Genomic DNA, 22,479 nt, shown 5'->3' with positions numbered 1-22,479 from the left:
CCTTTGCAGCTGCAGTGTGCCCGGAGCTCTGGGCCTTTTAGTTTGCGGAACCCTAAACCTAACCCTAACCCTAACCCTTCGCAGTGCGGCCAATCGGCCTAGGGTTAGGGCAGGTGCCAAGGAGAAAGCCCTCGAGGAGGCCAGGTTGTGGCAGTTTTGCGATGCCCCTGGGATGCCCTTTGCAGCTGCAGTGTGCCCGGAGCTCTGGGCCTTTTAGTTTGCGGAACCCTAACCCTAACCCTAACCCTAGGCAGGGCAGCCAATCGGCCTAGGGTTAGGGCAGGTGCCAAGGAGAAAGCCCTCGAGGAGGCCAGGTTGTGGCAGTTTTGCGATGCCCCTGGGATGCCCTTTGCAGCTGCAGTGTGCCCGGAGCTCTGGGCCTTTTAGTTTGCAGAACCCGAAGCCCCAGGCGTAACCCTAACCCTAACCCTAACCCTAACCCTAGGCAGGGCAGCCAATCGGCCTAGGGTTAGGGCAGTTGCCAAGGAGAAAGCCCTCAAGGAGGCCAGGTTGTGGCAGTTTTGCGATGCCCCTGGGATGCCCTTTGCAGCTGCAGTGTGCCCGGAGCTCTGGGCCTTTTACTTTGCGTAACCCGAAGCCCCAGGCGTAACCCTAACCCTAACCCTAACCCTAGGCAGGGCAGCCAATCGGCCTAGGGTTAGGGCAGGTGCCAAGGAGAAAGCCCTCGAGGAGGCCAGGTTGTGGCAGTTTTGCGATGCCCCTGGGTTGCCCTTTGCAGCTGCAGTGTGCCCGGAGCTCTGGGCCTTTTAGTTTGCGGAAGCCGAAGCCCCAGGCGTAACCCTAACCCTAACCCTAACCCTAGGCAGGGCAGCCAATCGGCCTAGGGTTAGGGCAGGTGCCAAGGAGAAAGCCCTCGAGGAGGCCAGGTTGTGGCAGTTTTGCGATGCCCCTGGGTTGCCCTTTGCAGCTGCAGTGTGCCCGGAGCTCTGGGCCTTTTAGTTTGCGGAAGCCGAAGCCCCAGGCGTAACCCTAACCCTAACCCTAACCCTAGGCAGGGCAGCCAATCGGCCTAGGGTTAGGGCAGGTGCCAAGGAGAAAGCCCTCGAGGAGGCCAGGTTGTGGCAGTTTTCCGATGCCCCTGGGATGCCCTTTGCAGCTGCAGTGTGCCCGGAGCTCTGGGCCTTTTAGTTTGCGGAACCCTAACCCTAACCCTAACCCTAACCCTAACCCTAACCCTAGGCAGGGCAGCCAATCGGCCTAGGGTTAGGGCAAGTGCCAAGGAGAAAGCCCTCGAGGAGGCCAGGTTGTGGCAGTTTTGCGATGCCCCTGGGATGCCCTTTGCAGCTGCAGTGTGCCCGGAGCTCTGGGCCTTTTAGTTTGCGGAAGCCGAAGCCCCAGGCGTAACCCTAACCCTAACCCTAACCCTAGGCAGGGCAGCCAATCGGCCTAGGGTTAGGGCAGGTGCCAAGGAGAAAGCCCTCGAGGAGGCCAGGTTGTGGCAGTTTTGCGATGCCCCTGGGATGCCCTTTGCAGCTGCAGTGTGCCCGGAGCTCTGGGCCTTTTAGTTTGCGGAACCCTAAACCTAACCCTAACCCTAACCCTTCGCAGTGCGGCCAATCGGCCTAGGGTTAGGGCAGGTGCCAAGGAGAAAGCCCTCGAGGAGGCCAGGTTGTGGCAGTTTTGCGATGCCCCTGGGATGCCCTTTGCAGCTGCAGTGTGCCCGGAGCTCTGGGCCTTTTAGTTTGCGGAACCCTAACCCTAACCCTAACCCTAGGCAGGGCAGCCAATCGGCCTAGGGTTAGGGCAGGTGCCAAGGAGAAAGCCCTCGAGGAGGCCAGGTTGTGGCAGTTTTGCGATGCCCCTGGGATGCCCTTTGCAGCTGCAGTGTGCCCGGAGCTCTGGGCCTTTTAGTTTGCAGAACCCGAAGCCCCAGGCGTAACCCTAACCCTAACCCTAACCCTAGGCAGGGCAGCCAATCGGCCTAGGGTTAGGGCAGTTGCCAAGGAGAAAGCCCTCAAGGAGGCCAGGTTGTGGCAGTTTTGCGATGCCCCTGGGATGCCCTTTGCAGCTGCAGTGTGCCCGGAGCTCTGGGCCTTTTACTTTGCGTAACCCGAAGCCCCAGGCGTAACCCTAACCCTAACCCTAACCCTAGGCAGGGCAGCCAATCGGCCTAGGGTTAGGGCAGGTGCCAAGGAGAAAGCCCTCGAGGAGGCCAGGTTGTGGCAGTTTTGCGATGCCCCTGGGTTGCCCTTTGCAGCTGCAGTGTGCCCGGAGCTCTGGGCCTTTTAGTTTGCGGAAGCCGAAGCCCCAGGCGTAACCCTAACCCTAACCCTAACCCTAGGCAGGGCAGCCAATCGGCCTAGGGTTAGGGCAGGTGCCAAGGAGAAAGCCCTCGAGGAGGCCAGGTTGTGGCAGTTTTGCGATGCCCCTGGGTTGCCCTTTGCAGCTGCAGTGTGCCCGGAGCTCTGGGCCTTTTAGTTTGCGGAAGCCGAAGCCCCAGGCGTAACCCTAACCCTAACCCTAACCCTAGGCAGGGCAGCCAATCGGCCTAGGGTTAGGGCAGGTGCCAAGGAGAAAGCCCTCGAGGAGGCCAGGTTGTGGCAGTTTTGCGATGCCCCTGGGATGCCCTTTGCAGCTGCAGTGTGCCCGGAGCTCTGGGCCTTTTAGTTTGCGGAACCCTAACCCTAACCCTAACCCTAACCCTAACCCTAACCCTAGGCAGGGCAGCCAATCGGCCTAGGGTTAGGGCAAGTGCCAAGGAGAAAGCCCTCGAGGAGGCCAGGTTGTGGCAGTTTTGCGATGCCCCTGGGATGCCCTTTGCAGCTGCAGTGTGCCCGGAGCTCTGGGCCTTTTAGTTTGCGGAAGCCGAAGCCCCAGGCGTAACCCTAACCCTAACCCTAACCCTAGGCAGGGCAGCCAATCGGCCTAGGGTTAGGGCAGGTGCCAAGGAGAAAGCCCTCGAGGAGGCCAGGTTGTGGCAGTTTTGCGATGCCCCTGGGATGCCCTTTGCAGCTGCAGTGTGCCCGGAGCTCTGGGCCTTTTAGTTTGCGGAACCCTAAACCTAACCCTAACCCTAACCCTTCGCAGTGCGGCCAATCGGCCTAGGGTTAGGGCAGGTGCCAAGGAGAAAGCCCTCGAGGAGGCCAGGTTGTGGCAGTTTTGCGATGCCCCTGGGATGCCCTTTGCAGCTGCAGTGTGCCCGGAGCTCTGGGCCTTTTAGTTTGCGGAACCCTAACCCTAACCCTAACCCTAGGCAGGGCAGCCAATCGGCCTAGGGTTAGGGCAGGTGCCAAGGAGAAAGCCCTCGAGGAGGCCAGGTTGTGGCAGTTTTGCGATGCCCCTGGGATGCCCTTTGCAGCTGCAGTGTGCCCGGAGCTCTGGGCCTTTTAGTTTGCAGAACCCGAAGCCCCAGGCGTAACCCTAACCCTAACCCTAACCCTAGGCAGGGCAGCCAATCGGCCTAGGGTTAGGGCAGTTGCCAAGGAGAAAGCCCTCAAGGAGGCCAGGTTGTGGCAGTTTTGCGATGCCCCTGGGATGCCCTTTGCAGCTGCAGTGTGCCCGGAGCTCTGGGCATTTTACTTTGCGTAACCCGAAGCCCCAGGCGTAACCCTAACCCTAACCCTAACCCTAGGCAGGGCAGCCAATCGGCCTAGGGTTAGGGCAGGTGCCAAGGAGAAAGCCCTCGAGGAGGCCAGGTTGTGGCAGTTTTGCGATGCCCCTGGGTTGCCCTTTGCAGCTGCAGTGTGCCCGGAGCTCTGGGCCTTTTAGTTTGCGGAAGCCGAAGCCCCAGGCGTAACCCTAACCCTAACCCTAACCCTAGGCAGGGCAGCCAATCGGCCTAGGGTTAGGGCAGGTGCCAAGGAGAAAGCCCTCGAGGAGGCCAGGTTGTGGCAGTTTTGCGATGCCCCTGGGTTGCCCTTTGCAGCTGCAGTGTGCCCGGAGCTCTGGGCCTTTTAGTTTGCGGAAGCCGAAGCCCCAGGCGTAACCCTAACCCTAACCCTAACCCTAGGCAGGGCAGCCAATCGGCCTAGGGTTAGGGCAGGTGCCAAGGAGAAAGCCCTCGAGGAGGCCAGGTTGTGGCAGTTTTGCGATGCCCCTGGGATGCCCTTTGCAGCTGCAGTGTGCCCGGAGCTCTGGGCCTTTTAGTTTGCGGAACCCTAACCCTAACCCTAACCCTAACCCTAGGCAGGGCAGCCAATCGGCCTAGGGTTAGGGCAGGTGCCAAGGAGAAAGCCCTCGAGGAGGCCAGGTTGTGGCAGTTTTGCGATGCCCCTGGGATGCCCTTTGCAGCTGCAGTGTGCCCGGAGCTCTGGGCCTTTTAGTTTGCGGAAGACGAAGCCCCAGGCGTAACCCTAACCCTAACCCTAACCCTAACCCTAGGCAGGGCAGCCAATCGGCCTAGGGTTAGGGCAGGTGCCAAGGAGAAAGCCCTCGAGGAGGCCAGGTTGTGGCAGTTTTGCGATGCCCCTGGGATGCCCTTTGCAGCTGCAGTGTGCCCGGAGCTCTGGGCCTTTTAGTTTGCGGAACCCTAACCCTAACCCTAACCCTAACCCTAACCCTAGGCAGGGCAGCCAATCGGCCTAGGGTTAGGGCAAGTGCCAAGGAGAAAGCCCTCGAGGAGGCCAGGTTGTGGCAGTTTTGCGATGCCCCTGGGATGCCCTTTGCAGCTGCAGTGTGCCCGGAGCTCTGGGCCTTTTAGTTTGCGGAACCCGAAGCCCCAGGCGTAACCCTAACCCTAACCCTAACCCTAGGCAGGGCAGCCAATCGGCCTAGGGTTAGGGCAGGTGCCAAGGAGAAAGCCCTCGAGGAGGCCAGGTTGTGGCAGTTTTGCGATGCCCCTGGGATGCCCTTTGCAGCTGCAGTGTGCCCGGAGCTCTGGGCCTTTTAGTTTGCGGAACCCGAAACCTAACCCTAACCCTAACCCTTCGCAGTGCGGCCAATCGGCCTAGGGTTAGGGCAGGTGCCAAGGAGAAAGCCCTCGAGGAGGCCAGGTTGTGGCAGTTTTGCGATGCCCCTGGGATGCCCTTTGCAGCTGCAGTGTGCCCGGAGCTCTGGGCCTTTTAGTTTGCGGAACCCTAACCCTAACCCTAACCCTAACCCTAGGCAGGGCAGCCAATCGGCCTAGGGTTAGGGCAGGTGCCAAGGAGAAAGCCCTCGAGGAGGCCAGGTTGTGGCAGTTTTGCGATGCCCCTGGGATGCCCTTTGCAGCTGCAGTGTGCCCGGAGCTCTGGGCCTTTTAGTTTGCGGAAGACGAAGCCCCAGGCGTAACCCTAACCCTAACCCTAACCCTAGGCAGGGCAGCCAATCGGCCTAGGGTTAGGGCAGGTGCCAAGGAGAAAGCCCTCAATGAGGCCAGGTTGTGGCAGTTTTGCGATGCCCCTGGGATGCCCTTTGCAGCTGCAGTGTGCCCGGAGCTCTGGGCCTTTTAGTTTGCGGAACCCGAAGCCCCAGGCGTAACCCTAACCCTAACCCTAACCCTAACCCTAGGCAGGGCAGCCAATCGGCCGAGGGTTAGGGCAGGTGCCAAGGAGAAAGCCCTCGAGGAGGCCAGGGTGTGGCAGTTTTGCGATGCCACTGGGATGCCCTTTGCAGCTGCAGTGTGCCCGGAGCTCTGGGCCTTTTAGTTTGCGGAACCCTAACCCTAACCCTAACCCTAGGCAGGGCAGCCAATCGGCCTAGGGTTAGGGCAGGTGCCAAGGAGAAAGCCCTCGAGGAGGCCAGGTTGTGGCAGTTTTGCAATGCCCTTGGGATGCCCTTTGCAGCTGCAGTGTGCCCAGAGCTCTGGGCTTTTTAGTTTGCGGAACCCTAACCCTAACCCTAACCCTAGGCTGGGCAGCCAATCGGCCTAGGGTTAGGGCAGGTGCCAAGGAGAAAGCCCTCGAGGAGGCCAGGTTGTGGCAGTTTTGCGATGCCCCTGGGATGCCCTTTGCAGCTGCAGTGTGCCCGGAGCTCTGGGCCTTTTAGTTTGCGGAACCCAAAGCCCCAGGCGTAACCCTAACCCTAACCCTAACCCTAACCCTAGGCAGGGCAGCCAATCGGCCTAGAGTTAGGGCAGGTGCCAAGGAGAAAGCCCTCGAGGAGGCCAGGTTGTGGCAGTTTTGCGATGCCCCTGGGTTGCCCTTTGCAGCTGCAGTGTGCCCGGAGCTCTGGGCCTTTTAGTTTGCGGAACCCTAACCCTAACCCTAACCCTAACCCTAGGCAGGGCAGCCAATCGGCCTAGGGTTAGGGCAGGTGCCAAGGAGAAAGCCCTCAAGGAGGCCAGGTTGTGGCAGTTTTGCGATGCCCCTGGGATGCCCTTTGCAGCTGCAGTGTGCCCGGAGCTCTGGGCCTTTTAGTTTGCGGAACCCGAAGCCCCAGGCGTAACCCTAACCCTAACTCTAACCCTAGGCAGGGCAGCCAATCGGCCTAGGGTTAGGGCAGGAGCCAAGGAGAAAGCCCTCGAGGAGGCCAGGTTGTGGCAGTTTTGCGATGCCCCTGGGATGCCCTTTGCAGCTGCAGTGTGCCCGGAGCTCTGGGCCTTTTAGTTTGCGGAACCCTAACCCTAACCCTAACCCTAACCCTAGGCAGGGCAGCCAATCGGCCTAGGGTTAGGGCAGGTGCCAAGGAGAAAGCCCTCGAGGAGGCCAGGTTGTGGCAGTTTTGCGATGCCCCTGGGATGCCCTTTGCAGCTGCAGTGTGCCCGGAGCTCTGGGCCTTTTAGTTTGCGGAAGCCGAAGCCCCAGGCGTAACCCTAACCCTAACCCTAACCCTAACCCTAGGCAGGGCAGCCAATCGGCCTAGGGTTAGGGCAGGTGCCAAGGAGAAAGCCCTCGAGGAGGCCAGGTTGTGGCAGTTTTGCGATGCCCCTGGGATGCCCTTTGCAGCTGCAGTGTGCCCGGAGCTCTGGGCCTTTTAGTTTGCGGAACCCTAACCCTAACCCTAACCCTAACCCTAACCCTAACCCTAGGCAGGGCAGCCAATCGGCCTAGGGTTAGGGCAAGTGCCAAGGAGAAAGCCCTCGAGGAGGCCAGGTTGTGGCAGTTTTGCGATGCCCCTGGGATGCCCTTTGCAGCTGCAGTGTGCCCGGAGCTCTGGGCCTTTTAGTTTGCGGAACCCTAACCCTAACCCTAACCCTAACCCTAACCCTAACCCTAACCCTAGGCAGGGCAGCCAATCGGCCTAGGGTTAGGGCAGCTGCCAAGGAGAAAGCCCTCGAGGAGGCCAGGTTGTGGCAGTTTTGCGATGCCCCTGGGATGCCCTTTGCAGCTGCAGTGTGGTGGAGGAGTGAGTAGGGATGGGCAGTGGTGGTGGTGTCTGATGGTTTGTAATGGCTCGTGATGGGTTCCTTTGGTGTGGGGTGGTGTGTGGCAGGGTGTAATGGTTTCGGATGGTTTCTGATGGTTTCTGATGATTTCTGATGGTTTGTGATGGGTTTCTTTGGAGTGTGCTGGTGTGCTACAGTGTGTGATGGTTTGTGATGGGTTTTGATGCTGTGTTACAGTGTGGAATGGTTTGTGATGGGTTCTGATAGTTTGTGATGGTTTGTGACAGTTTGTGATGGTTTCTGATGCTGTGTGCTGGTGTGTTACAGTGTGTAATGGTTTCTGATGGTTTGTGATGGGTTGTGATGGTTTGAGGTGGTGTGTCACAGTGTGTAATGATTTGTGATTGTTTGTGATGGGCTCTGAAGGGGTGTGCTTGTGTGTCACAGGGTGTGATGGTTTCTGATGGTCTCTGAAGGGGTGTGCTGGTGTGTCACAGTGTGTAATGATTTGTGATGGTTTCTGACGGGGTGTGCTGGTGTGTCACAGTGTATGATGGTTTGTGATGGGTTCCCTCGGTGTGTGCTGGTGGGATGTGCCGTGGGGTGGCTGACACCGCACTAGAGGGCGTGCAAGGACCGTGGTTCCTGCTCATCCCCAGGTTCTGGAGTCGGGCATCCTGCAGAGGATCTCCCCCGAGGAGCGCAAGCGGCAGGAGGTGAGCGTGCCCTGGGTGTGCCTGGGAGCTCAGCAGGGCACAGAGGCTGTGGGACACACGTGGCTCTGGCAGGGTCAGCTCCAGGTGGAGCTGGGCTGGGCTCAGCTCATGGTGCTGCTGCTTCCAGCTGCTCCAGGACTGGGCAGTGGTGGGAGGGCTCACCTGCACTAATTGGTGGGGAAACAGGCAGCTCCATTGGGCGCTGATGGGAAGGGAAACCATCTTCATGCTATGGCTTTTTAATGACTGAGTGTCCTAAAACACACTGGGGTTATTGGTATTGGCCAGGCCATGCACGAGGTGACACAGAGAACCAACATGGAGCCAAGTCATTTCCAGTGGCTTTGTGCCAAAGAGTATCAGCAAGATTTAACAATTAATTCCCAGCTTTGTCCAGTCAGTTTGTGCTGTTGCATGTTCCCTGCTTTCTGCAGGCAATGTTTGAGATCATCACTTCTGAGTACTCCTACATGCACAGCCTGAACATCCTGGTGAGCCACTTCATGAGGTCAGAAGAGCTGAAGGAGACCATGACTCAGACAGAGCACCACCACCTCTTCTCCAACATTGGGGACATCCTGACAGTCAGCAAAAGGCAAGTGGGGCCTGGCCTGGGACCAGGCAGCCCTGGGAGAGGACCTGAGCTTTTCATTTGTAGTGCTAAACCAACCATCCCTTGGATTGTTGAAGGGACTCGCTGGGAGGTGGGGAGGAAATGCCTTGGGAGCTGTGTCCGTGTGGGAAGGCAGCAGGAGGAGGATGCAGCAGCCCTGGGAATGGCTGTGGGGGTGTTGAGGGCTTGTGGCTTCCTGATGGGGCAGAAAGTGAACCCCGTGGAGGTCTGAGGTGGAGGAGGGATCCCATGCAGGAATGGAGGAAGCGTGTGCCTCTGGGGAAGGCGTGGGTGTTTTAGCTGCTGGAGCTGCCCTGCCAGAAGGGATCCAGGCTCCATCTCCCCTGGGAAAACTAGGGAAAAGCAGCAGTGGGAACATTGTTTTTCCAGCCCTAGTGAGTCATGTGGTGAGGTTGTTTAAATTCTCTCCTCAGCTTCTTTGAGGACTTGGAGAAGCGACACCAGGAGCACCTCCTGATGCCGGACATCAGCGACATCGTGGAGGAACACGCCTCGAAACACTTCAACCCCTACATCAGCTACTGCTCCAATGAAGTCTATCAGCAGAGAACCCTGGATAAGCTGCTGTGAGTACAGGGCCTGGGCTGGCCAAGGAATTGCCTCTGAGGGGTCTCTGGGCATCTAGGGACTGCAGAGGTCCATAGCAGGTAGGGACATGGATGGGCCTTGTTCATCTCCAGGCCAAGTCTGAGTCTGTTGCTGGTACCTCTGTGGCTTTACCCACCTTTTGGTGGGCTCACCATCTCTCTCTGGGTGCTGTAGGATCAGTCCTGTTTCTGCCCAGCTGGGCACTCTGAGCCTGGCAGAGCACCCCAGGCAGTGCCATCACTGCTCTGCATTTCCAGTGTGTGGAGAGCTGCTGGAAAATCCTGACAGCTGAAGAACAGAGTTAATGGAGCTTTTTTATCCTGTTCCAGAACCACAAACCCCTTATTTAAAGAGACCCTGAAACAAATTGAAAGGAAACCAGAGTGTGGAGGCCTGCCAATGATCTCATTTCTCATTCTGCCCATGCAGAGGGTAACACGGCTCCCTCTGCTCTTAGATGTAAGTAGTCACACAGTGGCACTGCTTGGCACCTCTGAAGAGGTGACTCTGCTATTCCCTTTGTTTGCTGAGCCTGGGCCAGCCTCTGCTTGGACTTCCAGCCCTCTGGAGCTGAGCCCTGGGTGCTGAGCCTGGATGCTCCTGTATTCAGGAGAAGCATTTGGATAACTCTCAGGCCCATGGTGGGATTCTTGGGGTGTTCTGTGTTGATCTTAATGGGTCTCTCCCAACTCAGCATATTCTGTGATTTGTATCCAGACCAATCTGCTTCTCTGGGGGGTGTCAGGTGTGCAGCTTAAAGCTCTGTGAATAACACTTCGTGTCTTGGTGCCACTCATCTGAGCAACCTGAACTTCTTCTGTGCCATATCTGTGCCATATCGGGGTGGTGTGGCACAAGTGTCCTGGTCAGGCAGCCCAGGAGTGGAAAGCAGGTCTTGCATTCTTCATGGAAATCTGTTTTAAATGGCCAGAGCTGCTGGATGTGGGATTTCCAGTGACTGCTCCCAGTCTGTGGTGGTTGCAGGGCGGAGGGCCAGGGGGTGGCCAAACGTGAAACCCCCAGATTCACAGCTCCCAGCACTGTTAAACCTTCCTGTGACCATTGGGAACAGCTCAATCAACGTGTGGCATCCTGAAATCCTGGGGAAGCAGCTGATGCTCCCTTCTCTGGGGTGCAATGTCACTAAAGCTTCTTATCTTGGAATTCCAGACCGTCCAGCAAAAAACAAACGCGCGCAGCGCAGCGTACGGAGCTGCCACCCGTGCTGTGAAGGCCATCAGCAAGGTGAGGCCCAGCTGCCAGCCCTCCACCTCTCCTCCTGCCAGCTCAGCCCTCTGGAGCTCTGATCCAACGCTGCCATTCTGGCCTCTCATTTCCCTCCCAGCACCAGTTCACTCGAGGCTCCTCTGCTGCAAACAGCTGCCAGATGAACACACCTTTTCCCTTCTCAACTTTGTCACCTGATCTTGGTTTGTTCCTTTTTCTTGTCCTCTTTTCTTTTTCCTCTTTGGCCCATCTTTGTTCTTCCTGAGGCCATTCTCACCATGGTTTTTGGGGATTTGGGCAAAGGGCAGTGAATGAAGCAGAGAGGGAAGTGTGGAGTGCAGTAGTCATGAGCTGTGCCCTGTCTGTGCTCCTGGATCTCATCTCTCTGTGTTTTCCCATCCACTGCTCAGTCACACAGGCCAAAGGGCCACAGAGACTGTGGCCACCACCGTGCCAGTGGTGACTCTTCCTTTCATCCCCCTGAGGAACAGCTCTTGGCAGCACATTCCTGCTGCTCCCAGTCTGTCCTGCTCTCACATCTGAGCAGAGTCCTCCCCTCTGTATGATTGTCCATCCTCCTGCCTTGAGCACTTCTCAGATGATTAATTCTTCTTCCTCCTGTTGCTCCTCAGTTCTGGTGCAGGTTCACTCGAGTCCTTCTCCAGGCAGAGCCCAAGTGCTATCTCTCTCCAGGACAGCATCCCACTGCCTTTTCCCAACCTGGCATGAAGCCTGTGCCAGGAATTGTCTGTCTGTCTCTCCTGCTCAGGGCACCAGGACAGTCCCTAATGCTGGGAGTGGTGTAGGAGATGGATGGGCTTAGTCTCCAACCCTTCTCCACTTCCCTTGGGATGTTTTTCTCTTCCCAGCTGGTCAAGAGCTGCAATGAGGGAGCTCGGGCTATGGAGAGGACAGAGCAGATGTACACCTTGCAGAAACAGCTGGAATTTGGGAAGAAGAAGGTGAGTCCTGTGGAAGTGGTGGTGGGAAGTCTTCTGGGGCCTGTTTAGGCAGGTCAGACCCATGCTGGGAATCCTTCTGGGAAGCCTGGAGTGGTCTTCCACCAGGCAGCACTGACAGAACCAGAGGACACAATCTCCAACTACATCAGGGAAGGTATAGGTTGGATATTAGGAAAAAATTTTTCACCAAAAGAATAATAAAGTACTGGAATGCTCTTCCCAGAGAGGTGGTGGAATCACCATCTCTGGAAGTGTTTAAAAAAGCCTGGCCATGGCACTTGGTACTACAGTCTGGTTGAGGTGTCAGGGCATGGGTTGGACTCGATGATCTCACAGGTCTCTTCCAGCCTCATCATTCTGTGATTCTGTGACTGTTGCATGCAGGCAGTTGCTGAAGGGTGTAGTACAGCCACGACAGTGTCACCCACTGTTGGGGCCCAGGGGCTGCATCTCTGGTGTGCTGGAATGGGGTGCACGGCCCCCTGGAAAATCCTTTTTAAAAGACCCTAAAACGCATGTGGTGTGTCCATCCCGACTGACCCCACGGCCACTGGGGCAGGTTCACTTCCTGCCCTGACTTTGCCTGCTGCTGGTGAGGAGGGCAGTGCCTGAGCCTTTGCTGTGCTGTTGCAGCCCTTCCCGCTGATCTCGGTGTCCCGCTGGCTGCTGAAGCGCGGGGAGCTGCACCTGCTGCTCTCGGAGGAGGCCGGCATCTTCCGCCGCGGCGCCGGCCGCCTCTGCCACCTCTTCCTCTTCAACGACGTCCTCATCATCACCAAGAAGAAGAGGTGAGGGCCCTGCCTTTCCTTGAAGAACAGCTAGGGGGATTAAACTCCAATTTCCCCAGCAGACTATTGGAATATTTACCAGTATAGCCGGATGGGATGTGCCTGAGCTTGTCTGGCCCTGCTGCTGAACCAAATAGTGGCAACTGTGGTGTTTTCACCCCAGAGACACTTTTGGCTGGCTGGGTGCTGCAGCTGGGTGCTTAGAGACAAGTCCAGGTGTGCAGGAGCTCTGGTGGCTGTGGAATGGAGCTTTCCCCCCATGACAGGGTCTGCTCCTCAGGTTTATCTCTGCCAGAGAAGCTTTAAGGCGATGGTGAAGGAAAGGAGTCAGTTCTGATGGAGGGTTTGGATCCAGAGCTTTATTCTGGCCCACAGGCCTCTCAACCCAGCAACAGCTCCAACAGAACTCCCTGACTGTGTGGGTGCTGCTCCTTTAACCCCGGGGAGAGGGGCAGGGAAGGGGCAGGAATCCCACCAGCCAGGTACAGGAGAGGAGCTTAGGAGGGACAAAGGACACCTGGATGGCCCAGTGCCCCCCAGGGGTAGAGGGCATCCTTTGAATCTGCCAATCACTCAACGCCCTTCTGGCATTCCAGGACTGACAGACAGTGCTCAGCAGGGGAAAGGAGAGGTGACTGGGAGGGAATTATCAGGGGAGGTTCTGAGGTAAACCCTGAAATCACAATGCAACAGCAGAGAAATCTGTGAGATTTCCCTGTTTCCAACCTTTGTGAGCTGTTCCTTGTCAGCCAAGAGTCCCACTGGTGGCTTTGCCTCGGTGGGTGGGTGGCCAGCAAGTCCCCAGCGCCATGTCCCACCCTGAGGATCAGCTCCAGGCTGCTCTGGCAGTGCTGCTGAGCCTCCTGTGCTGGGCTGGGAGCTGGGAAGTGGCCCAGACCCCACAGCCGAGGCGCTGATCCCGTCTGTGCCACAGCGAGGAGAGCTACACGGTCATGAACTACGCCACGCTGGACCAGGTCACCGTGGAGAAGGTGGAGAGCTCAGACCCACCCTCCCCTCCTCCTGGCAAGGCTGGTGGGCACCTGCTGCGAGTGGTGCTGGAGAAGGACAGCGAGGGCCGGCGGGAGGAGGTGGTGCTGTCAGCAGAGACGCTGTGAGTGCCACACTGGGATTTTGCTCTGGCCTGTGGGATGAACTGGGAATCCTCTGAGGCTTCTGCAGATCTCCCTTTACCCCCACGCTCCTCCTCCTGGAAATGAGGATGTGCACAGTCTTCTCCCCAGCTCTGTTCCTTCCTCTCTCTTGTATCTCCCATCTCAGCTTCCCCTGTCCAAGTGAAGCAGAGCAGCTGGGCCATGTGTGCCACTTGGGAAGCGTTCTTACACTGAACAGTCTGATCAGTCTGACTCCCCTGGAAAGCATTCATCCTGCTGGGAATGTCCTAGCTGGGCTGCCCACAGGGATGCTGTGCTAGGGCTCTCTTTGGGAATGTCCCAGCTGTGCTGCCCACAGGGATGCTGTGCTAAGGCTCTCTTTGTGTTTCCCTCTGGCAGGAGTGACCGGGCTCGGTGGATTGCAGCTCTGATGCACAGGGAGAAGGAAAAGCCTGACACCACTCCCAAAGGAGGTACCAGAGTGTGCCAGAGGGCAGCCTGGCTCTGCTGGGATTCCCTGTCACACCAGAGCATTTGCAGGCCCAGGTTTCTACCTGGTTCTCCTCCACTCCTGCCAATGGAGAGGAAAAGCCCAGGCCTTGCTCCTTGGGAGTTGCCTCCCATGAAGTTATCAGTCACAATTGACCTTAAATACATTTCCTGGGAGGCACAGTGGAATTCCAGGAATGCCTTCAGCTGTTGTTAGAGGAGGTTTGACAAGTTTGGAGGGATAAGGGGCAGGGACAGGAGGGAATGGAGCGTGCTGTGCTGTGCTGTGCTGTGCTGTGCTGAGGAGCACTGGGTGGGCAGCTGGGGGGTCATGGCTGAGCAGGGGCTGTGCCTGCTCATTGTCCCTGCTGTCCCCTGTCCTGCAGACCTGAGCCAGGTGGAGATCACCCGTGCCTACCTGGCCAAGGAGGCGGATGAGCTGTCCCTGCAGCAGGCAGATGTTGTCCTGGTGCTGGGGGAAGAGGATGGTGAGTGCCAGGGAGCCTGGGGCTGGCTGTGGGGCAGGCTCTGACCTCAGCAGAGCTGGGGCAGGGGGAGCCTTCAGTGATTCCTGGGGACTGGATTTTAACAATTGCCGAAGCTTCCAGGCTGCTGGTGAGACCTGTGGCACTGGCTGGTGCTGTGTCCCAGCAGGTGACAGTGGCTCCTGGGGGGCTGAGGGAGGTGGCACTGCTATGGGCAGCCGTTGTGTTCCTTAGGGGTGACTCCTGTGTGCAGACTGTGGCTGGCACCAGCAGCAGAGGCCTCAGAAATGAGAGAAAACACCCCCCAGAACAGGCAGTAAATCAGAAACCTCCTCCCCTGCCATCCCTGTGATGCCTTGTGAAGGCTGACCTAGAACAGAGACTAGATGGAGCTAAAGAATAAAGTAGGAATTTGTTAGGAGGTCTCAGTAGATCCACCTTGGGCAGCACAAGAGCCCAGCCAGGGCTACACCCCAGGTGAGCCCAAAGTGGTCACAAAATGCTCGACTGGTCACAGGGTCTCACACTTTTGTAAGTTCTGCTCCATTTGCATATTGGAGTTAATTGCCAATTCCAGCTTTAGCCGATGCAGTCCCCTCCTTCTTGGTTTTCTCTCTCCAGCCCACGGGGTTTTTGCTCTTGGGCTGAGATTTGGATCATTTGTCCTTGGTCCCCAGTTAGAAGAGGAATTGTTTTGTCTCCCTGCTCTGTGCACAGAGCTCGCCATCCCCTAATAAGAAGCCCAGACCCACACACTAAAGCAGCACAGAATCTGAAACATATAAAAGCCCAAACCTGAGGCATCACCTGCATACCTCTAGCCAGCACCTCCAAGGGAGGGGAGTGGTGCATCCCCAGGATCCACAGCCCTTCCTGGCCCTGCCAGCAGCTCTGTTCTCTCCTAGGCTGGTGCTGGGGGGAGCGTTTGCGGGATGGGGAGCGGGGCTGGTTCCCCCAGGCCTGTGCCAGACCCATCACCAGCCGCGTGGCCGCCGAGGGCAACGTGCGGCGCATGGAGCGGCTGCGCATCGAGACCAACGTGTAGGGCCAGCCCTGAGGGACCCTCTGCCTCAGGGAGCCCCAGACCTCTGCAGACTGAGCCCACGGAGAGGAGGCAGCAGCAGAGCCTTTCTTGAACTGTGCCAGGCGGCAGATCTCATCAGCCAGGACGGGTTGGTGACACAGCTGTGACGCAGCAGCTCCTCCGGGAGAGCTGGCACCGGGCACTCCTGGCAGCGCTGGCACTGGTGACCCGGAACAGGCTCCAGGAGCAGCCAAGGTTGGCTCAGGTTGGAAAGCTGGAGCTGTTCTGGGCTCTGAAGTGCCTGTGCCACCGTGTCCATCCCTGCTGGCAGCTGGGCCAGCACCTGCTGCACTCCTGGTGTGGGGAGAGCACACCCCAGTCAGGCTTTGTTTGGAGCTTAAATCCATGTGCTTGGCTTATTCCTCAACCCAATTTTTGCTCCTGTTTCTCTTTTTTCTGTCTCTCCCCCCCACAGTAATTCTTGGGCCCTTTGGGCAGAGCCGTGCCCTGCACAGGTGAGGTGATGCCAGACCCCTTTTGGTCACTTGATAAAAAACTTGATGCCAGAGTTGTTCCCATGGAGTCAGCTCTGGGGCCAGGACTGGGATATGCTCCAGGCAGAGGGTGAAGCAGGGGCAGGCTGAGGAGCAGTGCTGCAGCTCCCACCTGCCTTTCCCTCCTCCCAGCTGGGGAGGGGGCTCTGCCCAGGGCTCAGCCCCTCACACCCCGTGCAGGGCACATGGCAGCTACAATTTTGGGGTGCCAAACTTCACATTCACTGTTCTGATCAAACTGTTCAACTGTAAATTAAGGTAACAATAAATTCTTGGATACCAATGAACCACATCTCCTTTGTTAGTGGTGAGTGTCCCTGAGCATGAGAGCTCCAAGGAGCCAGGTTGTCCCAAACATGAGCCCTGAAATGAAGCTTCATTCTGCTGGTAGCATTGCATGTTCTGACACAATATGTACACCTCTGACACAATATGTACACCTCATGTCACCTGGAGCAGCTGTCAGGTGCATTTGACTGAGACAGACAAGATAAGTAGAAACTCAGCCAGGCTTTCTGTTTATTTCTTTTAACTGTGGAGAAAGTAACATTTTTCATCAGTGCTAAATTAAAGATCCAAAAAGGGAGACAGTACAAGAAAAGAGGAGGCAAGCAAACTGGATTAAGAAGTACGAACAGGAAAAGAACATTATATAAAAATACAGGTACAGGGCTTGCTCTGAGCAGCTGCCAGGAGTCCTGGAGCTGCAGCTGGAATGGGACAGGATGGATCCATGCCCCAGTTTAAGGCTGTTCCCATGTTCTCCTGGAGCAGGGCCATTGAGGCAGAGCATCTCCACTGGCCTCCTCCTCCTCCTGTGCTGCTCCCAATCACTGGAAGCTTCCTCTCATGGCCCAGGAGCCTCAAGGCAAAGGGGAGCTGAGGGATGATTGTCTGGAGATGAGCAGCACCACTGGCAGCACTGACTGGGCTCATTTGGCACATGGACAAAATCTTCCTGCTCCCTGCTTATCCAACACCCACCCTCAACAGCACGATTTTGGTCCTTCACTACATACTCATGTTAACATGATTTCTTCACAAGAATGATAGCTAATGTAAAAAAAATACTGTTAAGGAAGAAATAAAATAAGAAAGGAATTAGGCCAAAATGACAAATTATATACAGATTAAAATAAATTCCATCAGGAAAAGAAACAATTCTTTTATTATTTTCAGTTGGCCCCTGTGGGAATAATTTAAAGGCCAAGAGCCTGGGCAGGGCTGTGCTGCAGCCTGTGGGGATGGGATGGGATGGGATGGGATGGGATGGGATGGGATGGGATGGGATGGGATGGGATGGGATGGGATGGGATGGGATGGGATGGGATGGGATGGGATGGGATGGGATGGGATGGATGGTGCAGGGCTGTCCCTTTTCTCTGCAGAGCTGGGGTTCCTCTGGCAGTGGCTTCACCTGCCCAGGAGCTTTGTGCAAACAGACAAAGGGGGCCCTGGGCCCTGACCAGGGTGATGTGGTGACACTGGAGTGGTGACATTCCCCACTGCTGCAGGTGGCCAGCTCCTGACTACGACTGGCCTGGCAAAATAACTCAGGATTCAAGGCTGGGAGAGGCCATTCCAAGTGGGATTTGCCTTGACCAGATGAACCAGCTCTTTGTCTCCATCCATGCAGAATCTGTGACTTCCACACTCGATTTAGGTTTCCTTCTTCTTGGAGTAAGTGACATGGGCAGCACCATGAGCTGAAAGTCTCCTGGGCCATGGGCTGACAAACTCCTGGCATGAAGAACAGGCTCCAAGCCCCTGACAAGCTTGTCCAGCACAGCCTGTTCTGTCAGAGACACCTGAGTGCTGGAGCCCTGCGTGTTTTCCTCTGGCAAATTGTCACTTACAGTAAAACACCATGGAAAATTCAAATTTAAAAAAAATAATTCAAGTGAGGTGGTGCATCCACAGGAGCTCCAGTCTCAGGAGAGCCGGGCACTGTCAGCCATCAGTGCTGACAACACTGTGGTGCAGCTTCCCATAAATATTGATGCATAAATACCTGATCTGGACCACGATTTCAGCCACCTCCCCAAGCCCAGCACCCGAAAGTCAAAGGCCAGCAATGTGTCACAAGCTGTCAAAGTCCACTGTCCCCTGAGCAGAACTGATCCCTCCTGAACTGGTCATCTGGTCTCTGGCCAAGGGCACACCCTGGTGTGGGCAGGGCACTCGTGTCCCCAGGGCCAGCCCGCGCTGGCACAGTGAACTGGTTATACTGGGTGCTTCAGCCTCACTCAGACACCCCAAAAGCAGCAGCTGGGGCTGTCAGGAGGTGAGAGCTGCTCATGTGGCTCATAAATTAGTTCATTTCAGGTCATTGGCTTCTTCAGGTGGCTGCTTGCTGAAACCAAGGGAGTGCTGCCAGAGCAGGACCTACTTCTCTGCTGGCCAAAGCCCCTCCGGGGGTGGGGGTGGCCTGGTGGGTGGCAGGGACTGCGTGGCTGGAAAAGAAGACAGGACAAGCCCAGGACAGGTCAGTCCTTGCTGTGGGCAGCCCTGCTGCAAGGGCTGACCCTCTACAATGCTGCCCTGCCTGGGGGCACATTCCCTCCCCATTCCCCTCCCCACTGGGAGCACTGGTCCCAGTCTGTGGGTTTGGGTTGGACCCTCCTGCCCCCCACTGGTCCCAGTCTGTGGGTTGGGGTCAGACCCTCCTGCCCCCCACTGGTCCCAGTCTGTGGGTTTGGGTCAGACCCTCCTGCCCCCCACTGGTCCCAGTCTGTGGGTTTGGGTCAGACCCTCCTGCCCCCCACTGGCCCCAGTCTGTGGGTTTGGGTCGGACCCTCCTGCCCCCCACTGGTCCCAGTCTGTGGGTTTGGGTCGGACCCTCCTGCCCCCCACTGGTCCCAGTCTGTGGGTTTGGGTCAGACCCTCCTGCCCCCCACTGGCCCCAGTCTGTGGGTTTGGGTCGGACCCTCCTGCCCCCCACTGGTCCCAGTCTGTGGGTTTGGGTCGGACCCTCCTGCCCCCCACTGGTCCCAGTCTGTGGGTTTGGGTCAGACCCTCCTGCCCCATACTGGTCCCAGTCTGTGGGTTTGGATCAGACCCTCCTGCCCCCCACCCAGCACCCACGGGGGTCACTCTGAGCCCACAGGTTTGGGCAGAGATGAGGAGTGGGGGGGTTTCACTGTGGTTGGTGCATGGGATCAACATTCCAGCTCATGCTCAGAGTGGGATTTGTGCCCTGGTTTTTCCAGGGGCACATTTATGGCCAGGCTGCTAAACAGCTTCAATTCTGAGAAATCATAAACCTCCCTGGTGGCCACAGTGACAGCAAACAGGTGAGACCAGCTGAGGGGCTTGGCAAGAGGCAGGTGCTGCCCTAAGTGACTGCACTGAGCTGATTTACTGCCCCCAACCCCACCCTGAGCCCAGGCACAGCCTCCCCTCGGGTTCTGTCCCTTCCGTGGCCTCACCTTCCCGGCAGGTGGGTCCCGTGTGGCCGTGCAGGCACAGGCACTGCCCGTTCCTGGCGTTGCAGTACGAGCTGCTGGGGGCACACTGGCACGCCAGGCGGCACTCGGGGCCGAACTGGCTGGGCTGGCACTCTGCAGAAGGCACACAGCTGCTCAGGGGTCGGAATTCAGGACATACCTCTGGCTGTCCTGCATTGCCCAAACCCCTGCCAGGGGGCTCAGAGACCCTGGCACAGAGCCCAAGCCACACCTGTGACTTTGATTATGACCCATGGAAAAAATTACCAACCTTATATGAGGATCTGCAAGCCACAAAAGTCTAAGTAGAATAATAATCAGTTTGTCACAGGGTGAAAAATAGATTTTTGGGGTTTTTAGGATGGGGGTTCAGGGGGCAAGATGGAGGAATCTGGGCATGTCCAGCCTTTCTCCTTCTTCTTCTTGGCCTCCACCTTCTGCTGTGGTGCTGGCACTTTTGGATTGGTTTAGAGTAGAAGCTCACTGTCTGATATAGGTTATAGGTATTGGGAAGTTATTGTAAATATTGTACATTTAGTTTTTAGTATAAAAAGATAACACCAGAGTGCCTCTGTCTGACCTGCTGAGCAGACCTCGGCTGCACAGGAGAAAGAATTTTATACATAAGAAACAATAAACAACCTTGAGACCAAGAACTGCAGATTTCTGACTCCTTTTTGACTGTCAGGCTGGGAAAAGAAACTTTGTGACACATCTGGGGGTCACTGAGCAGCAGGAGTCCCGAGACTCAGGATGATGCCCATGGCAGCACTGAGCAGGAAGGCTCAGAGCTCTCCTGGAATGCTGCAGGCAGAGCCAGGTGCAGGAGAGGGCAGAGAGCTTTTTGCTGTGGTGACACAGGACTGGAGCATCCCCAGGGCACCAGGATGTCCCTTCAGCCTTTGACCCTCAGCCCTTTGACCATGTCAGTCTGAACACAAAGGCTCTGGAGGCTGGGGGAGAATTTGCATTCAGATCTGCCTGTGAACAGGGGCCAGAGAGATGAGTGCCACTGTCACCGTCAGATTTTCTGGAAAAATCCCCTTGCCCAGGATTCTTCTCCTGGGAAGCTGAGAAGCCTCAGAGAAAAAAGAAAATCATTATCTCATTTGCTTCTCCTGTGTTCTGCTGCTTTGGAATGGGGTTGGAGATTGTTTATCCAACAGGTGAATGTTTCATCACTTTCATGTGAATTGTTTTGACTTATTGACCAATCAGGGCCAAGCTGTGTCAGGACTCTGGAAGGAGTCACGAGTTTTCAGTATTATCTTTTTAGCCTTCTGTAAGTATCCCTTCTGTATTCTTTAGTACAGTATATAGAATAGAATAGAATAGAATAGAATAGAATAGAATAGAATAGAATAGAATAGAATAGAATAGAATAGAATAAAAAATAAAAAATAAAATAATAAATTTAAAATAAAATAAAAATTTCTGAGAACATGGCGTCAGATTCATCATTCCCCACAAATACAATATACCACTGCCCCTCTCGCTCTGTGAGGTGACACACACCAGGAAAATGCCTCTCCCAGCCCCCTGGGAGCAAACCCCCATCACTCAGCCCCCTTCCTCCCTGCCCAGCCGGGGCTCAGCTCACCTGCAGCACACGTGGGGCCGGTTTTGCCCGGGGGGCAGAGGCAGCGCCCGGTCACCGGGTCACAGGGGACATCGCTGGGGCAGTCGCAGAGCTGCTGGCACCCCTCACCGTACGTCCCTTCCTTGCAGCCTGAGTGAGACACGGGATCAGCCCCTGCCCTGCGTGCCCAGCCCTCGGGATCCCCCCGGGAAGGGCGAGGAGGAGGAGGATGGGGGTACCTGTGTGACAGCGCTCGCCCCGCAGCCCAGGGGGACAGCGGCAGCGCCCGGTGGCGGGGTCACATCCCGCTCCGTGCTCGCAGTCACAGAGCTGCTGGCAGCCCTCTCCATGGAACCCCGCGGGACAGCCTGCCACGGGAGAAGCTCGTTAGAGAGGGGATGAGCAGGACTCTGCAGCAGAGCCCCGGCCAGCCCGGCAGGGAGGAGCACAGAGCCCGAATTGTGCCCGAATTGTGCCCGGCGCCCCAAGCCCCGCGTTCGGCTCGCACAGAGTCAAACACACCTGTGCCTTCGATTTTAACCCATGGAAGCAACTATCAACTCTGTGTGAGGAGTTACAAGCCACAAGGGTTTGAACAGAATGATAGTGAATTTGTCACTGGGTGAAAAAGTAGAATTTACGGGTTTTTAGAATGGGGGTTCAAGAGGCAAGATGGAGGAATCTGGGTGTGTCCTCTTCTTCTTGTTCTTGTGCTGTGATGGTGACACTTCTGGATTGGTTTAGAGTAGAGACAGACTGTCTGACATAGGTGATAGGTATTGGAAAATTATTGTAAATAAAGTACATGTGGTTCTTAGCATAAAAAGCCAACACCATCCCAAGGGCAGGGACTGTGCCACAACCCGACCTGCTGGACAGATCTCAGCAGGTTGGAGAAAGAATGGAATAGAAAAGATAAAATAAACAACCTTGAAAATCAGAGCCGAGGAACCTCGACTTCTTCTTCGGGCTGAGGGCTGGGAAAAAAAACTCTTTAACACCTCAGGAGCCATTTCAGCAACACAAACCCTGAGAACACCCATGTCCTGCGCTCCTGCTCTCGGGACGAGCTCTAGAGACCCCCCCTGCCCCAAGCCGAGGGTGAAGCACTCACTGTGCTCGCACAGGGGCCCATAGTGGCCGCGGGGACAGCGGCAGGCGCCGGTGGCCGGGTGGCAGGTGGCGTTGTGCAGGCAGGGGCAGCGCAGCTGGCAGGCGGCACCAAAGCTTCCCGGAGGGCACTCTGTGGGCAGAGGGAGCGGCAGAGCTGCTCAGCATCTCCAGAGCCGAGCTTAGAAGGGCTGGGCTGAGGCAGGGCTGCCACAGGTGGGATGACAGAAACCAGACCCAGGGTGTGAGCTCCACAATCGGACAGGATAGGGGCCAGGGTTACCTAATTCACAGGATTTGCCCGTCCACCCTGGGGCACAGGAGCAGGAGCCATCGGCGGGGTGGCAGAGCCCCCCGTTGCGGCAGGAGCAGCGCTGCTGGCAGCCCGGCCCGTAGCGATGCCGCTCACAACCTGCGGGGGCAGAGGAGCAGCGGTGGGCACAGTGTCACAGACATGTTTTATGAAAAATCCTTTCATTAGGGTCTTTTTCTCCTGAGAAGCTGAGAGGCCTCAGGAACGAAATGTAAACAAGAATTATCTGCTGCTGTGGGATGCAA

General features: G+C 56.6%; 2 protein-coding genes across 3 annotated transcripts in view; one reads left to right on the top strand and one right to left on the bottom strand.

The window, feature by feature from the left end:
* Nucleotides 1-16,064, top strand: part of ARHGEF16 (Rho guanine nucleotide exchange factor 16) — a 40,175-nt gene extending 24,111 nt beyond the window's left edge. Inside the window, exons 5-15 of one of the 2 annotated variants that reach the window (XM_084220031.1) lie at nucleotides 7,864-7,920; nucleotides 8,355-8,515; nucleotides 8,968-9,120; nucleotides 9,472-9,601; nucleotides 10,313-10,387; nucleotides 11,239-11,331; nucleotides 11,965-12,119; nucleotides 13,054-13,233; nucleotides 13,634-13,707; nucleotides 14,110-14,211; nucleotides 15,114-16,064. In XM_084220031.1, the coding sequence (XP_084076157.1) occupies nucleotides 7,864-7,920; nucleotides 8,355-8,515; nucleotides 8,968-9,120; nucleotides 9,472-9,601; nucleotides 10,313-10,387; nucleotides 11,239-11,331; nucleotides 11,965-12,119; nucleotides 13,054-13,233; nucleotides 13,634-13,707; nucleotides 14,110-14,211; nucleotides 15,114-15,253 (1,320 nt within the window). In that variant the 3' untranslated portion in view covers nucleotides 15,254-16,064. The remainder of the gene's footprint in view (nucleotides 1-7,863; nucleotides 7,921-8,354; nucleotides 8,516-8,967; nucleotides 9,121-9,471; nucleotides 9,602-10,312; nucleotides 10,388-11,238; nucleotides 11,332-11,964; nucleotides 12,120-13,053; nucleotides 13,234-13,633; nucleotides 13,708-14,109; nucleotides 14,212-15,113) is intronic. The other variant, XM_084220032.1, reaches the window with a different exon arrangement.
* A 1,424-nt stretch (nucleotides 16,065-17,488) lies between these two features.
* Nucleotides 17,489-22,479, bottom strand: part of MEGF6 (multiple EGF like domains 6) — a gene marked incomplete at its 5' end in the record, with an annotated part of 92,343 nt that continues 87,352 nt past the window's right edge. The window contains 6 exons of the mRNA XM_084220167.1: nucleotides 17,489-18,239; nucleotides 19,215-19,346; nucleotides 20,833-20,961; nucleotides 21,051-21,179; nucleotides 21,926-22,054; nucleotides 22,205-22,333. Of these exons, the coding sequence (XP_084076293.1) occupies nucleotides 18,172-18,239; nucleotides 19,215-19,346; nucleotides 20,833-20,961; nucleotides 21,051-21,179; nucleotides 21,926-22,054; nucleotides 22,205-22,333 (716 nt within the window). The 3' untranslated portion in view covers nucleotides 17,489-18,171. The remainder of the gene's footprint in view (nucleotides 18,240-19,214; nucleotides 19,347-20,832; nucleotides 20,962-21,050; nucleotides 21,180-21,925; nucleotides 22,055-22,204; nucleotides 22,334-22,479) is intronic.

The sequence above is a fragment of the Fringilla coelebs genome (genome assembly GCF_963513975.1).
Source record: "Fringilla coelebs genome assembly, chromosome: 22".
In the NCBI taxonomy this organism is placed as follows: domain Eukaryota; kingdom Metazoa; phylum Chordata; class Aves; order Passeriformes; family Fringillidae; genus Fringilla; species Fringilla coelebs.
Note: the sequence above shows the minus strand (reverse complement) of the source record. Positions and strands in the feature narration are given on the sequence as shown.